This window comes from Ursus arctos, unplaced genomic scaffold (assembly GCF_023065955.2).
Source record: "Ursus arctos isolate Adak ecotype North America unplaced genomic scaffold, UrsArc2.0 scaffold_2, whole genome shotgun sequence".
Classification (NCBI taxonomy): domain Eukaryota; kingdom Metazoa; phylum Chordata; class Mammalia; order Carnivora; family Ursidae; genus Ursus; species Ursus arctos.
In genome coordinates this window covers 83,319,957-83,336,725 of record NW_026622874.1, presented here as the reverse complement: position 1 = coordinate 83,336,725, position 16,769 = coordinate 83,319,957, and the positions used below count along the sequence as shown (strand labels likewise).

General features: G+C 48.4%; 1 protein-coding gene across 3 annotated transcripts in view; it reads left to right on the top strand.

Annotated features, from left to right (window-relative positions):
- GGA2 (golgi associated, gamma adaptin ear containing, ARF binding protein 2) overlaps window positions 1-16,769 on the top strand; it is a 43,019-nt gene that overhangs the window by 5,721 nt on the left and 20,529 nt on the right. Inside the window, exons 1-6 of one of the 3 annotated variants that reach the window (XM_057314783.1) lie at window positions 3,728-3,877; window positions 10,768-10,852; window positions 11,668-11,743; window positions 12,607-12,705; window positions 14,428-14,551; window positions 16,175-16,278. In XM_057314783.1, the coding sequence (XP_057170766.1) occupies window positions 3,778-3,877; window positions 10,768-10,852; window positions 11,668-11,743; window positions 12,607-12,705; window positions 14,428-14,551; window positions 16,175-16,278 (588 nt within the window). In that variant the 5' untranslated portion in view covers window positions 3,728-3,777. Of the gene's footprint in view, window positions 1-3,727; window positions 3,878-10,767; window positions 10,853-11,667; window positions 11,744-12,606; window positions 12,706-14,427; window positions 14,552-16,174; window positions 16,279-16,769 lie in introns of those variants that run through there. The other 2 variants (XM_026515604.4, XM_057314784.1) reach the window with 2 other exon arrangements.

Genomic DNA, 16,769 nt, shown 5'->3' with positions numbered 1-16,769 from the left:
GCTCAATCCACAGGTGTTTCTCACCCTCATTTATATATTTATGTATGTATTTACATTTATTTTTTTTAAAAAGATTTTTATTTATTTTTACTTGAGACAGAGATAGCTAGAGGGAGAGCATGAGCAGGGGGAGAGAGAGAAGCAGGCTACTCGCTGAGTAGGGAGCCTGATGTGGGGCTTGATCCCAGGACCCTGGGATCATGACCTAGCCAAAGGCAGGTGCTTAACCGACTGAGCCACCCAGGTGCCCCGTGTATTTACATTTATTTGTTAAACTTTAAAAAAAAGAGAAGGTCCCCCACCTCAAAGAGATGAGAGTCCCACGTGAGACTGACAATTACAGTAATACAGGTGTGGAGCTGATGGTGGAGAGGCAATGAAATTGCTACAGGGATATGGAATCCCTGGGTGGTGGGCGGGGGGAGCCAGTCGGGGAACACTTTCTTTAGAAGGCGTTGGGTTTTGCCTTTTGATTTCAATTTCAGATAAATAGTAATTGTTTTAGTATAAGTATGTCCCAGACAATATTTGGGATATACTTGTGTTAAGAAATTATTTGTGTGTCTGAAATTCAGATTTAACTGGGCTTCCTCTATTTTTATTGGCTAAATCTGGCAGCCCCACACTGAGGTAGTTTGACAGCAGAGGGAGGTCCTTCCAGGCTGAGGTAACAGGGCATACAAAAGAAAGGACTCAAGGTACAATTAGCTCCCATTTGGTGCTTAGAGCTAGATAGGGAGAGCCAGAAGATTCTGGTTCCACCAATAATTATTTTTCATCTATAAAGTGCCAGAAGTTCGATGGTGTTTGAACCCACTGGCTGCCCTGAACTCCCAATCCACTTCCTTACTGCCCACTTATCTTTGTATCTTTCTGTTGTGGTCCCTAGGCCAGCGGCCTCAGCATTGCCTGGAGACTAATGAGAAAGACATATTCTTGGGCTTCCCCCAGTCCTACAGAATTAGGAACTGTGTGGGTTGGGCCCTGCATGATGCGTTTTAACAAGCCCTCCAGGTGATCCTAACAAAGGCCCATTGGAAAACTACTGATCCGCAAGTCAAAATGTTGAATGAGTGTGGTTGCTTAAAATCAGTAAGGTAAGCCAGGTGTAAGAATTATCTAGGAAGTGATGGACGGTCCCTGGTCAATGGAGAGCTTATACCGCTCTATAGGGTGCAGTCTCCAGTCTCCTCCAGACATTTGTTGCAATGAGGAAACCCAGCTCTAGTAACCCAGCTGTTTAGAATTTTCAAGAGATGAACATGTGTTACAGATTTTATTTGACTCATTAGTGAAGACACTGAGGAGATGTTACAACCAGTTCAAAGGAGAATCCACAGTACAGACACATTTATAGATCAGGAATATTGAAATGAACGTGCAAATGGAGACAAACTGGTTTTTCCACATGGAGCCAGTTGTATCCTCCCAGGAAAATTCATTTGCGTGCCTGTAGACAAGAATAATTTTTAATTGCTTTCAGTTATCTACAGTTAACAGAGATGTAGCATAATTCCCAAAGAACCAAAAAAAGAGAACACAAAAGGGTACGCTATAGATGATGCAGTTTCTTTGAAAAACAAAATTACCCCTATATGAATAATGTTCTGGGTGGAAGCTGTCTGCTGAAGTTCATATGTTGAAGCTCTAAGCCCCTATGCGATGGTATTTGGAGGTGGGACTTTGGGAGTTAATTCGGTTCAGATGTGGCCACAAGGGTGGCGCCCTCATGAAGAGATTAGTATCTTTATAAGAGAAGAGACCACAGCGCATGCTCTCTTTCTCCCTACCTACCAGCCCCCTTGGAAGCACACAGCAAGATGGCAGTCCTCTGCAAACCAGGAATTGGGGTCTTACCAGGGACCCAATCTGCAACACTTTATCTTGGACTTCCCAGCTTCCAGACCTGTGGGAAAATGTCTTGTTGTTTAGGCCACCAAGTCTGGGTATTCTGTTACAGCAGCGCAAGTTGACCAAGACGGGTAACAACCGTGAAAGGTTTGTTGCAGAGGCTGGCAGACAGTAAGCACTTCAGTCACTTGTGGTTCAGAACCCTTTCATGACAGTTTCTATGTAGAAGGGTGCTTTGGGCAGCAGTCTGTCAGACGGAGACGTCTGTGGCTAGACTTATTTTGAAACTGAGATAGCCACAATCGTGGTTACTTCACTTCGATTGTGTGTTTACTTGGGGCAGGGATGTTACTCGTGCAAGAGCCCCTGGCTCTGAGGGTCGCAAACAGATCAGGTTTGGTTCCTCACAACTGACAGTATCCAAAGGCAGAGAGACAGTGGTGGTGAAGCAAGAAAAGGATTTATTTCAGTGACGCCAGCACAGGAAGGAGAGCAGACTAACATCTCAAAGCCCGTCTCCAAAGTGCTGAAAATGCTTCCAGATTTATATAAGGAACATGTGGGATAAAGATGGGCAGTGAAGGTCAGGTCATCAGTGTCTTAGGGTCAATCACAGGCAGGGTCTTGCTGGCTCAGGACAGTCCTTACATCGTGAGGGGGTAGTTTCAGTTCCCATCACAGGCTGCTTTCCCCATGTAGCCTTTTGCCACAGTTAAGAGATAAGCTGGAAGGAACTTAACTAGAAAGTACAGACTGAGGTCGAGATGAAACTGGTTGAAGTCCTCGTTCAGAGGTGAGACCTAAAGCCCTATAGCTACCTCTAATTGCTGGTAGGGTTTGTTTGGCCATTCAACAATTAATTAGTGGCTCTAGTGTGCCAGGCACTATTCTAGGTACTGAGGATATAGAGGTGTACAGAGCAAAGTTTTTGCTTTTATTAGTGGGGGGAAACAGGCAATGGAATATAGACGATTCGTGCTTTGAAGGAAAATTATGTATTGTCAGGATAGCATGGCCTTTTCATTGTCTCACAGACCTCCTTCCAAGTGGTTACTCATAGATGGCTGATAGTTATGCAAATTATTCTGCAAGTTGGATGGACAGCCCCCACTGCTGTTGGATAAGCTAGTTTTGTGTCCATTTGTCCATGTGTTCCAACGTTTCTTTATATATATACATTTGCCTTTTCCCTTTTTTTAAGATTTTGAAAAATCTCTATATGCAGTGTGGGGCTTGAACTTCCAACTCCAAGATCAAGAATCTCCTGCCCTACTGGCTGAGAGTGCCTGGTGCCCCCAACCTTTTTTTTTCTTTTGAATGACTTATCACGTCTGCTCAATTCTCCTCATTTAATTAACGAGTTAAAATATTTAACACGTCTTCATTTCAATATGTATATAGAGAATCATGACTTTTTTTGGGGAAAAATTTTCCTTTAACACAATAAGCAATATTTAGTAAATCGATGGTGTAATGTGTAACGGAGAAAATAAGGCAGTAATCATGGAAAGCGGGTGTGTCACTTCAGAGAAGGGGGGAAGACCCTCCTGGATAAAAATACCCACCCCCAAAACCATTCCTAGTTTATCTGAAATTCAAATTTAACTGGGCATCCTGAGCCTACTCCAGAAGGACAAGAACACGCAGGCCTCGGGAAGTTGGCTTGATGGGCTTTGACCCAGTTGCTGGTCTAGAAGTAGGCTGGGCAAAGCCAGGCTCCGCGGAGGCGAGGCGACTCTGCGAGGCAGAGCCCCTATGCCTCAGGGCCCGCACGGAGGCGGGGCCTGGCTGCTGGGCGGAGCCGCACCAGGCTCCGCCCCGTCACGTGCCAACCCTCGCCTGCCGCGTCGGCAGCCCCGGAGCGCGCCGGACGGCGGCGGCTAGAGGGCAGGGGCGGCTGCAGCTTGAGCAGCGGGGGCCGGGGTCATGGCGGCGGCGACAGTGGCAGCGGGGGCCGGGGCCGCAGCGGGGGCTGAGTCAGCCGAGGGGCCCCCGGGGCCGGCAGCGGCGCTGGAGCTGTGGCTCAGTGAGTAGCGGGGCGCCCCTCGGCGGGGGCCCAGCGCCACACGTGAGGCCTGGCTTCCCGCCTCCCCAGGCCTTTCTTCTGACGCGGCGGCGGCGGGCAGGTGGCCGCGGGGTGGGGGCTGGGCCGGGCGTGGGTGCGGGGATCCCCCTGGGCTCCACCGAGGAGCCCCAGGAGTTTGCCGGGCGGCGGACCCGAGCCTCGGTGCTCTGCGCCCCGGCACTGCCCACCTCCACTGTCGTCGTAGCACACAAATTTGATTCACGTAATGGCTCGCGTTTGTGGAGCTTTTGTTTTGTGTCAAGCACTGTGCTAGGAGCATTTCAGCCATTGTTAATCCTCATTACGACCCCAAGAGGCAGCTTCTATTATTAACCCCGTTTTGGAGAAAAGGACATTTACACTGAAGGAGGCTCGTGCAAGCCAGGCAGCCTCTTGCGGTCTCTCTGGAGCTGGCACAGATCTCTGTCAGGCTGCTGTTGTTAATGTCAAAACAAGCCTTTTATACCTTTTGTGTATGTTTACTCTGGCCGTACTTAGGTGTAAGGTAAGCTTCACGACAGTCCTAGCGGGTAGGGGTAACTGATGAGGAATTGAAATTCAAGGAGGGTACAGACTATGCGCCTTGTATTGGGCTCTGCTAGGTGTTGGATATCCCGAGATGCATAACACAGGGTCCTTGATCACAAAGACCTTGTTTAGTGGGTCCAAGGGCACCTTGCTATAATTAAGGCAAATTGGGGGTGAGGGCCATGTTTCCTTAACATGTGATAGGAGTTGATCGGTTTACCTGGGGCTTGTCACAGCAGACATAGCATTTGAGTGGACAGTGGAGGTGACAACATCTTAGGCACAGGAAACCATGTGCAAAAAACTGGGAGCGTTCTGGGAACCAGTAGTGGGTACTGCTGGAGTGTAAAGCGTAGAGAACAAAGAGGCTGGAAAAGAGGCTGCAGGGCTAATTGGGGCTTGGATGCTGCAGATCTTTGAGGGGCTTGGATGCTGCAGAAAAGAATTTATATTTTATCATGTGGAGGGGTGGGGGTGGAGTTTTCAGCGGGAGCATCTGATCAAGTACACCTATTAAAAGCCTCACCTGCAGCCATATGGAGCCAAATTGGTTAGGGAGGGGAGGCCAGGCAGGGAGAGTAAATAAAAAACTGTTTTGGTAGTGCTTAGGGGCTGACAGTAAAAAATAATTAGCAGGCACAATCAGCAGCCTTGATGCATTCGAATGGAGACTAGGAGGAACCTAGGATGGATCCCAGGTTTCGGACTCGGGTAACTGGTTGGTTAGAAATGCCTCACCTGTGAGGAGGACTTAGTTTACGAAGGAAGAGATGGTTGAGTTGTGGAGTTTGAGGTACAAATGGCACAGCCAAAAAGACCCTCTCTAGGCAGGTGGTCAGCTGCAGAAAGGGTGGGAGCTGGAGGTCAGTGTGGGAATCTTCAGTTCGCTGGCAGAGAGCTTGTCCAGGCAGGCGGTGGATATTAAGAAGAGTGGAGGTTTGCAGATAGAGCATGGAGAACCTCAGCATTTAGGAAGCAGGTGGGAAAAGCCCCCTGACACGGAAGGCAGAGCTGACACGGGCAGGAGAAAGCTGGGAGGGTGGGAGCCACCCATCTCAAAGGAGGAGCGTAGTTGGTGGGCAGCTTTGCTGCAGAAAGATGGAGTAGGGTGAGGCAGGAGAAGGGGGAACTTTGAATTTGGCAACTAAAAGGTTACTGATGAGGTATCTTTGAGTGAAGTGGTGGGGACGGAAGGCGGTTGATTAGATGGTGGAGAACAGGCCTAGACTGGAGTTGCCAAGAAGAGTCAGGTGGACTGGGTGAGAGGACAGCTGTCAGCTGACCGGGTGCAGGAGATAACAGGGAACCTGACTGCCCAAGGAGGGGGGTTCTTCAGCCCCCACTGTTTTAGGTGGTTGTGGTCCCAAAGGTGCTAGATCTTTGTTTTTCAGGTAAAGCGAGAACCTATATTTTTATGTGAAATCTCTTGAGTTTTGAAGAGTTGGCAACAATTACTCTGAAACAAAGTTTGGTGTAGGGAGCATGTAGCCCGTGGTCACCAGTCTTTGTGTGTGTGTGTGTGTGTGTGTGTGTTTGTGAAAGGAAGGAGGGAGGGTAGCTAGAGGGAATTTAGGTGTAAAGGAGATCTCATCAGGAGAGGGGCACCTGTAAGCCCCTCTTTCTGTTGCTGTTCCTTTGGGGAACTATCCTTAAATTTCAAGCCCAATGCTGGAGCCATTGGCAAGGGGCTTGAAGAGGCTGAAGGTCAGAGCCAGAGCAGAAAGGGGTGACTTGGCTTCGCAGAGAGGAAGGGCACCTTTTGTTTCTCCGAATGTTTGGGGAAGGAGATAAAGATGATTACACATGCAAATGAGGGTCCATGTGACTGCCACCATTCCCTCCTGAGTGTCAGGGGCTGAGGTGGAACTGGGGGCTTGAGGAAGGAAGTGGGGAAGTTTGGGAACGGCTGGTAGGAGAGACAAAAGGGAGCCCACCTGGAAGCTTGAGAGTAAGAACTCTCAACCTTGACGCTGTTGACATATTGGTCTGATAATTCTGTGTTGTGAGGGGGTCTGTCTTGTGCATTACAGGATGTTTAGTAGAATCCCTGGCTTCAACCCACTAGATGCCAATAGCACACACCAAAATGCCCACATAAAACTAAAAGCGTGTCCAGATATTGCCAAATGTCCCCTTGGGGAAAACGGCAGGATCACTTTCCCCTTCACACTTGTGATCCTCTGAGTTTGAACTTCGGAGTGTTGACTGGACATCAGAATTGTTTCTTGTAGTCTTTGTGGTTGTGTGATTCTCCATCCCTAGTAGGATCAGAGGAGGCGAACTACAGTTTAAACTGGATTTGCTGGGATGTGGGGCACAGTGGAGTTGGTACAATGGAAGGCCAAGGAGGTAGAGGGGTTGATGGTGTGGCAAGAACAGGAGTGTAGCTGAAGGAACCGAAGTGATGAATCACTGAACTCTCCTGAAACCAATATTATGCTATATGTTAACTACCTAGAATTTAATAATATTTTGGGGGGAAGGAAGTTATTACCAGAAGTTCATGCTTTAAAAAATGCAAATAGCAGCTCCTGTGCACTCTGCAACCCCTCACCCCCAAACTCAATTGTGGTTTCTCAGGACTGAGTAGAGAGCTGCCTCGTTCTTGTTACTGAGAACCTATGTCCACTGTATGGGTATACTATAATTGATGTAACCAGTTCCCTGTTGGTGAGCCTTTGAGGTCGTTGCCAGTCCTGTGCTGTTAAAAGCAGTGCTGGGTCCCCTTGGTCCCTGGGACTGTAGCCATGGTAGTGCTGCCAGGGGCTCTGGGCCATCTTACATGCTTACACTGGGGTGCTCGGCAAAGCCCTGTCTTCCTTCCACCTGGACCTACTCCCAGGTGATATGTCCTGTCTTCCTTCCAGCCCCACTTTTGTGCCTCTGTCGGGGATCGGGGGTGGTCAAATTGCAATCTATTTATACGCTCCCGGCTTCTTGAGGGCTGAGCTCATTCATCTTGGAGCCTAGCATAGGACATTCCTATGGTGGGTCTTGGGCTTCCATCGTGGACTTAATTGAAGGACTGCTGGACTGTAGGGGTCAGTGGGTACTTCCCGAAGGATTGAATTCTAAATGTTCCTTGCGATGACTGTTTCCCCACAGGCTCAGGGTTCCCTCTGACCAGCGTAGGCTGCTCCTGGTGCCAGAGTCAGGACTCTCGTGGTTCTTTGGCAGCTGGTGTGAGATGATTTGGCTTTGGATTTAGTCACTCTTAGATAAGCCATGTCACTTGCTGCTGGAGGTCTCAGCTGTTTTCTTAATACCTCTCACCCTGTAGCAGGCTTGAAATGCATAGGAACGCTGCTTTTATAAAGCAGATACATGACCGGGGTGTTATTTGTCCTGCTCAAGTGCCAGCTAAAGAAAGCACCTTAATGCCTGGGGCAGCCCCTAGTAGCGGAGAAGGGCTTCTTTGAGTCTTTCCCTGGCCATGCCCTGCTGGCCGCCCACCACTCCTTGGGGCACATGGGTGTCCTGCACCCTGGGTCCATGCTACGGCGTGATCAGATCCAGCTGCTGGACCTTTGGGAGTTATTTTCCCTGGAGCCACAGGAGGCCTCTGAAACAGCCTGGCAGGCTGGCATTATGTTGTGGGAGACCCAGTTATTTCTGAACTGGGCTAGCCCTCTCCTGGAGTCAGAAATAGGTCCAACCAACTGGCCAGGCTCTGCATAGCAAAAGGTGAATCATTCATTCATTTAATAGATATTTGTGCCAGTGACATTCTGGAGGATGTGAAGGTGAACCAGACTGGTCTTCCTACTTTGGGAGCTGGGTGGAGAGAAAGGCAAAGAAACTAGTTCCCTTGTCTCTGTCAAGGAACTGAGAGAAATGTTTGGGCCCTGACTTGGGGCAGACCTGGGATTGCAGTTTTGTTGCTGTTTTCTAGCTTTTGTGGCTGGGCAGGTTTCTTTGCCTCTAAAATGATGAGAGGATAGTGGCAATCTCCCTTCTGAGGACTGGACGGAAGGGAGGCTTGGGAAACACTCAGCCTGGTGGCTGGTACATAGTAACGTCTTTACCAAAAAAAAAAAAAAAAAAAGGGCAGATAATACTATTATTGCTTTATGGGGGCTTGGATAAGCTTTGAGGAAATCCTCATGATACAAATAACTTTATAGCTCTTGCTGCTTTGCCTTGGTTAAGGGTTTGGAACATGGCCTGACCTCATAAAGTGTCTTCTTCCTTTCTTTGGAAAAGCTGGTGCCTGTCTTACTCTTTTCATTTGGTGTCGGGGGAAAGGGGTGCAGGAGGAGAAGGCTGGATTCTGCCCATCTTGGCTCTAGGTCCAGTCATGGATTGAGTTTCTGAATACCCAGAGGCATCAACCTTGACCTGGTAGTGAACTAAAACTTCAGGAAGCTGAAATCGGGCAGAATTATTTTAGATGAGTCAGACCTTCTTAGGATCTCTGAGAATCACTGCTTTAAATAATGTATTTCATGAGTAATTATTTTGTGCCTTTGAGGAAGGCATTGTACTAAGCACTGCAGGGAATATATGGCTTTTGCCTTCTAGAGTTTTATTCCCTTTAGGTGCAATAAGTCACATGTGTGTGTTTTTAAAGTAAAAGGCAGAGACTGTGTATTATAATGAACAATAAGATTAATTGTCCTTTATTGACTACTTTAATATTTGCTGCTGTATCAGGCACTTTAGACACTATCTTACAAACCTTAGGAGTGTCCTGTGAAGAAGGTACTGTTTTCCTTTATAGTGGAGGGAACTGAGGTGCTGAGAGCCCAAGGACATGTAGCTAGTCAGGATTGGAGCTAGCGGTCTCCATCATAAGAGAGAGGGGCAGGTAGAATGTGGGCCTTCTGAGAAGGAAGAGAGGCTTCTGTTTTGCGGGGGTGGGAGACAGATCAAGGAAGTCTTTATGAAGAAGTGGCATTTGAATTGGGGCTCAAAGGATGGATAGGATTTTCGAGATCAGCATAGAAAATAGCTTTGAGGAGGAACAGGTGAGGGAATGTGGGCAGTGATGGTCTGATTCCTTTGTTCTCCCTTGTCTTTTTTCACTTAGAATGGAGTTGGCTTTTTGAATCTCACTGTTGAGCTGGGGAGACACATGACTTCCACATGACAGAAGTGTGACTGCAGTCAGGAAAGGTTAAACTCCGTTTGACCTTGTACTCTTCAGTAATCCGAAGAGAGGAGAATCGCAGGGGCTGGAGCAGTGGGAGGAGGTTTTGGGAGAAGGTGGAAATTCAGATGGGCCTTGAAGAATGGGTAGGATTTTGAGAGGAGAGGAGTAGATGTGCAGGCATAAGGAATAATATCAGAAACAGGACCCTAGAATCGGCCTGTTGCAGACCTTGAACAAGCTTCTCTGTCAGGACCCTTCAGGAAGGTCTTTCACTAGAGGAGAGTAGGTAGGCCCCCAAAAGCTGGACAGCAAGGAGTTGGGGATGGGGTTTAGGAAAGCGTAGGACAGAAGCCTCCCAGCAGCTCCTTTGTGAGAGAGCAGGGCCTGGTTTAGTCTGGGGCAGGACATGTAGGATGGACACCCTTCTTGGATGGCTGGACAGGAATTCTAGGCAGCAGCAGTAGGAGAGGAAGCTCCTGTCATCTAGCACCAGGAAGGTCAAAGATCACCCCTCCCCTCAGTGGAGCATGGTCTTATGTTAGGCTTTCTGATAATCCCCCTTCTGCTGGTATCTCTAGCTGTGCTCCCATCCTTTCAATGCTTAGTGTCCTCAGATTTCATGGGGGGACCATAGCATGATTGGATCTGGGGTCCCCAGGAATGTGGAAGTTGATGGAAAGGAACAGCATTTTGAGGAGTGAACGCAAGGAGGTCCTTTTGTTAGAGCTCACAAGCCATGATACATGGAGAAGCTTCATATATAGAACGGTCAGAGAGGATCTCAGTAAGCTGAGGGTTAGACTTAAGGGTATTGTTTTTGAGGAGATGGTGAGATGACCAAGTGGAGCCACCTAGAGCCTTGTGGTACGTTCTAATCTTACCATCACATAGCTAAGAAAGTTAGAAGTAGCCTCCCGGATGCTGTCCCCCTCTCATCCTCACTGCAGCGGCCAAGTGGGGAAGTCCCGACAGGGCATGAAGGAGGCGCACGTGGGCCAACCGCTGCTCTGGAAGGGGAGTCTCCTGCAGGACAAAGCTTGCTTGTTCGTTCAGTCAGTAAATCTTCACGGAGGCCATAGCATGTGCCAGATGCTGTCCTGTCCCTTTCAGCTGTCTGCTTGCTGGGTCTGATCCCCTGGAGCTGTGCTAGCACTGTCCTTGGCTGCCACTTTATTTGTGAAGGGGGGGGGTGTATATTTCTTTTCATTCTTTATTTTTATTTCCTTAACAGATAAAGCCACAGACCCAAGCGTGTCAGAACAGGATTGGTCCGCTATCCAGAATTTCTGTGACCAGGTGAACACTGATCCCAATGGGTAAGGTGACCTTCACACACTTGACTCGGGATATCTCAAGTGCATGCTTCTGTCTCTTGCGTCTCTTTTACCTAAGAGAAAGAAAGCCTCACTTTCTTTCTTTCTTTCTTTCTTTTTTTTTTTTTTCCTCCATGATCTGAGAACATTATTTTTCTGGAAATAGCAAACGGGAAAAAATTGCAGTGTTCTAAGCAACTAATGCCGAGGAGACCCCTAAATGTTAGGGATAGAATGTAGCTAGGTTATGTAGCAATGCAAAAGAGATTAGTGTATTCTCCATAATTTAAATGTGATCTTTCTTAAGAAAATGCAGGAAAAGGGTGAGACTTTGTGGGTTTCTGGTTCTGTTTTTGTTTTGTCTTTTTGTTTGGTTTCTGTTTCCAAAGCATCTGGATAGGAACTAAAGAATCATCATCCACATGTTTAATCTACATGATGCTGCATAGTCAGCATCTTGAAATGAGTGAAAAGTTTGATCACACTTCCTACTCCAGTGTTTACTAAGCATTTGTCATCCGACAGACAGGGTCTGCTGCTCATGACCTGGATGCACACAGGTCTGGGCCTGAGTGCTCAGCTTGGAGTTCTAGGGGTGGGTTGGCTGCGGGGAGGAGGATGTCAGGTGCTGTGGCTGCGACAAGGGTGGGTGGGGGTTGCCTCCTTCAAGGCAGGTGTGTGGGCCATGTGCCTGTCACTCCACCTCTGCTTTGGTACCCGTGCTTCTGGAAGAGTGGCGACTTGACGGAGTGTACTCAGCCACACCAGTTGGTTTCTTCCTCTCCACCCACAGCCCGGGTCTCTCTGTTTTCCCTTAGCCCAACCCACGCGCCTTGGCTGCTGGCCCACAAGATCCAGTCTCCACAAGAGAAAGAAGCTCTTTATGCCTTAACGGTGAGTTTGGCTCGCCCCTTCGCTTGAGCTTTCCTGCCGTGCAGCTAGAGACGCTGAACCCCAGGCCCATTTCACGTGGTGGAGATCGTTCGATAGTGAGTTCTGTTCTTAGGTTGCCCCATCCTAGGTCTGTTTCAAGAGAGCAGCATTGAGTCTGCTTTGGGGGAAGGAAAAGGTTTTCTTTCCCTTCATCTTCCTGAGATCAGGGCTGACGAGTTCAGGTGCCACGTGTAGCGGGGCTGACTGGTCCCATAAACAAGCGAGCTGCTGGCTGAAGACGGAAACCCCCGAGAGCGCAAGGCCGGTGTGCAGAGAGCAGCTGTGGCACAGGACCAGCTGGCTACGCCAGGCATGAGGTTGGGCCCGGTTTTGCTAGAACTTTTTTCCAGGAGAAATCAGAAATCCAGATTTTTATGTCCATTCTCTGAGTTTTTTGATGTTTGTGACTAATTTGAAATGTTAAACAATAGCGTGGACCGAATGTGTGGAGGCCCATCTTGCCCCTTGAGTGCCAGCAAGTATCCTGTGGCTTAACAGTCCTTGTGTGGTACATATCAGGTCTCTGCCTCTGAGGAGGACAGGATTCTCTAGCCAGTGTCTCCTGCCCACTTGGTCTCCTTAAAAGGTGGGTGACGTCAGGGTACACCCCACTGAACTTTCTCCTGGTACGAACCTGGCAGTTACAGCAAGATCAGGCAGGTAGCCTTTTTTCTTAATCTGAAAATGTCACCCTTCCTCAAACTTTAGTGTCTTTGTCGTCCTGAGGAAACACGAGCCATGGTTCCAGCAGATGCTCATCAGCTGTGAGATGAGCCCTGAAGCCCACGGTTTTCCTTTTCTCATGGGCTCCCGTGTCCGTGCAGGTGCTGGAGATGTGTGTGAACCACTGTGGGGAGAAGTTCCACAACGAGGTGGCCAAATTTCGCTTCCTGAATGAGCTGATCAAAGTGTTGTCCCCGAAGGTGAGCAGCCTGGGCTTGTCTACTGTACCTACCCCCAGCCTTCAAACCCTGTGCCCCTTCTTGGTTCAGAAGTAGGCCTGCTCCCAACAGAGCCTGCCGGCTGGTGTCTACTTTACAACAGAGCTGAGAAGGGATGTCCTGCATGTGAAGCTTTCCTCTTTGTTGGTTCGTAACCTTTTTAGGAGCTTCCCAGGTATGATCTGAAATTTAACTTAGATGTGATGCTTGTCCTGAGTGACAGCAAAGCTAGTAGATCTCCACCCCTGCCACATCTTCAGAGTTTATATAGAGGTCTTAAGGGGGTTCAGTGAGAGGTACTGTGTAGGTGTTCTCCACACCATATCACTGTTCTCATGGCTGTGTCCACATTCCAAGGACGGTGGAGGGGGTGAGACACCTTAGTTCGCCCAAGTCCAGCTCACAGGTCAGCTGGTGGTCACATCTTTTTCGATGTGGTCAGCACTCTCCAAGGTCGGGGATGCTGGTTGTGTTCATCACTGAGCCCTGCCTTTGGTTATCAGCATTTTCACATTCTCCTTTTAAAGATGGCCAAGGGGTGAGGAACTCAAGCCTGAGGACATGTTTTTTTGGTGGCAATGGCAAGAGATACCAGGTGTGGCTTTAAGTTTTATGTCCCTTCTTGCCTGTCCTCTGCACCTTTTCTCCTGACCCCTGTCTTAGCAACACTGTTCTTGGGTACCTAACATGGATGGAGCCCTTCTTTGCTACTTCTCAGCAATTCTCTGATATCAACTGTAGGTCCTACAGTTTAATTCATTTCAGTTCTGCCACTAACCACCCAGAGTTATTACAGACCCTACACGTGAAGGGCTCAGTCCTACCTAGACTGTGCCTACATCAGATGCCAGCCAGGGTCTCAGATGTCCCCAGGCTACTTCCTGCTCTCTGACCAACTACAAATTCAGGGATTCCTCTGACTCCCTCCACCAGGTTTCGTAATTCAATAGAAAGACTCACAAAAGATAGGAAAGCACTATATTTGCTTTATCCTTTTGTTATAAAGGATGTAGATGGAAGAGATCCATAGACCAGGGTCTTGGGGGAAATGGGGACAGAGCTTCCACACCACCCTCCCAGGACATCCATACGTTCTAACCAGGAAGCACTCTGAAGCTCCTTGAGAGTTTTTATCTGAAGTTAAGTAGCATTTTGATTAAATCAGTAGCTAGGATTGAACTCCATCTCTAGTCCCCGCCCCTCCTGGGAATTGGGCTGAAAGTTCCAGCCCTGTCATCTCATGGTGGGTTTTTCTGAAGTGGTCAGTCTCTCCCTTGGAACTAAGTGCCCACCATGAATGGTGAATGTAAACTTACATGTGGTCCGAGGGGGCTCATGGTGAATAACAAAAGATATTCTTACAACTCAGGAAATTCCAAGGGTTTTTTGAAACTGTGCCAGGAACTAGGGACAGAGACCAAATATATCTTAGTAATCGTTGTGTCATTCAAAAAATGAGTGTCCCCTGTGGCTCTAACGTAGCACAGTAGATGGTGGGCTTCATTGAGTAGCTGTGAAGGTTGACCCCTGGAAGCCCAAAAGGCACCCTGGGGCTGAGGGCCAGATGATTTGGCCTCTATTGCCTCTTGTGCCCACCAGCCTTGGGCAGCTCACTTCCTGGTACCTCGGTGGCCATCTCTTCCGTGGTAGCGTGTGCTGGCTAAGTCCTTTCCAGCTCTATAATTCTTTCCTTTCTTTTTTCAGTACCTAGGGTCCTGGACCACAGAAAAAGTCAAAGGAAGAGTCATCGAAATACTCTTTAGTTGGACCGTCTGGTTTCCAGAGGATATCAAGATCCGAGATGCTTACCAGATGCTGAAGAAACAAGGTCGGACTCCATGGCTTACATTGCATTTTGTCTTCACGGCAGCTGTTCTTGTTTTTTTTGTGTGCTTTGTGTTTTTTTCGGTGAAAGCTGGACACCTTGTGTAGGACAGTAGAGACTGAGACAAATGATTTTTTAAAGATTTTGTTTTTTGTGTTTTTTTTTTTTTATTTTATTCACTTATTTGAGAGAGAGAGTGCGTGCGCATGAGTGAGTGGGAGGGGGAGAGGGAGAAGCAGACTCCCCGCTGAGCAGGGAGCCCAGCGTGGGGTTTGAGCCCAGGACCCTGGGATCGTGACTTTGAGCTGAAGGCGGACGCTTAACTGACTGAGCCACCAATGCGCCCCTGAGACAAATAATTTCTGATCCTTGGAAATGGGCAGACCTTCCCTTCTTGTAGCAGGAGTTGAGCTGGGTTTGGGAATGCTGTCGCTATAGTTACCCTCACTCACTGTACCAGATTTTAAATTCCTGCGGTATTGGTTTGTATTGAGTGTGGGAGCTGATTTGCTAGAGGTTTTCTCAGTGTCCGCTCCTTCTCAGCGTTAGGTCTTCCTTTTTTGCCCTGCACCTCAGATAGGGTCTTATTCCGGATTCTTTCCTAAATAGTTGATTGTTACGAGTTGTTACCCAGTGCCAGTTAGTCTGGTGGGGGCAGGGAGCCGTTGTTCTCTGTTCTAAGCCTCAGTTATTGGTGGGCACTGTGTCTCTGGGTGTCAGGGGCACAAGGCTTTCTTTTCTGTTCCAAAGCTGCAGTCGGTTTCCACTGCTGCTCGCTGCTTGGAGGACTGCAGGGTTTGTTGGCCTTTCCCAGCAGTTGAAGGTGTCTGTTCTGGAAGGGGAAAGAAGGATGGAAGTGGGATGTCAGGCCTTTCCCGTGTCTCTCCGTGAGTGCCTGGTGAGGCCCTGTGAAGAGCCTGTTCCTCTTGCGATGTGGGCCTCGGAGGTTCTATGTTCCCTCACTAGCTCACACTGGCCTGTAAACAATTTAGAAACAAGTTTATCTGAATTATTCGCCTTGGTGTTGCCTTCCATCTTTCCTTGGAGGCCCTGCCTCTCCTTAGATTTCAGGTGGTTCTTGCCCTGTGATCTCCACTCTCTGATGGATTCTGGAAAAGTTGTAGCTTTGTAGGTTGTCCAGTGTCATGTTGTCGGGGTTGGAGTGATGCAGTTCATGCCTCTCTGGGTCCTGTGTGGAGCTGGGTGCCTGTAGAGCTCTGTAGAAGAAGGAACCTGGATTCAGGATGCACTATTTCCGCCATCACATGCACTCATTGTTATTGGGAGGGTCGTGGATCCTATAGTAATTTCTGGGCCCTGGGAGGTTACATACCTGCATGCGATGATCAGTGTTTTTATAGCGCAAGGCCCATGGCCCACGAGCCCTAGGGTCTGGTGCTGATCTCAGTTGGTTCTGATGTCCCTGTCTTTGTGCTGGTTCCTTGGAGTCTCCTGAGGGAGGATGCAGAGCCTTGGTCATACCCTGGGTCTATCCCTTTAAGGTCATTGATAGTGTTTTCCCAGTGGGACATCAGAAACTGGGAGTTCCTGGACTTGATGCTGCATCCTACTGAAGACAATGGGTACCCAGAACTGTATCTTAACTTCACGAATTGTGTGTTTCAGGAATTGTCAAGCAAGACCCTAAACTACCAGTGGATAAAATTTTGCCTCCACCTTCTCCCTGGCCCAAGAGCTCTATCTTCGATGCCGATGAAGAAAAGTCCAAGGTAAGAAGCACCTCCCTGACCTTGGTGGCTGACCTGGAATCTCATCAGACCCCTTCTTTTAGGGACTCTCCTGAAGTATCCCCTGGAATGTGCTCTGATCCCTGAACCAAAGTGTGGGGGATTGTGGAGAGGTGTGTTAGTGAGTTCTCTCTGGAGCAGGCTCTTGGAGTCAGGTAGCATAAGGTGTGGATGTTCTCTTCATGGATAGGCCAAATAGTAAATGCCATGTTCTTTGTACCCTCCACCTTATCTGACAAGCGTTCCCGAGGGAAAGAAGGTGCAAAAGAATAACCCAAGTGGGCAAGATGGGTGGTCGGTCGTTATCCAGCATATGTGTGGTAATAAGGGAAGATGGTGGAAAGAATTGGTTGTATATTGGCTCAGATTTTTTTTTTTTTTTTTTAGTTCCAATAAGCTTGATCCTACCTGTATTCCATCTGCCACTGTCTCCCATAATTATTGCTCCTCAGACATCAGGAAGGAGAGGGACA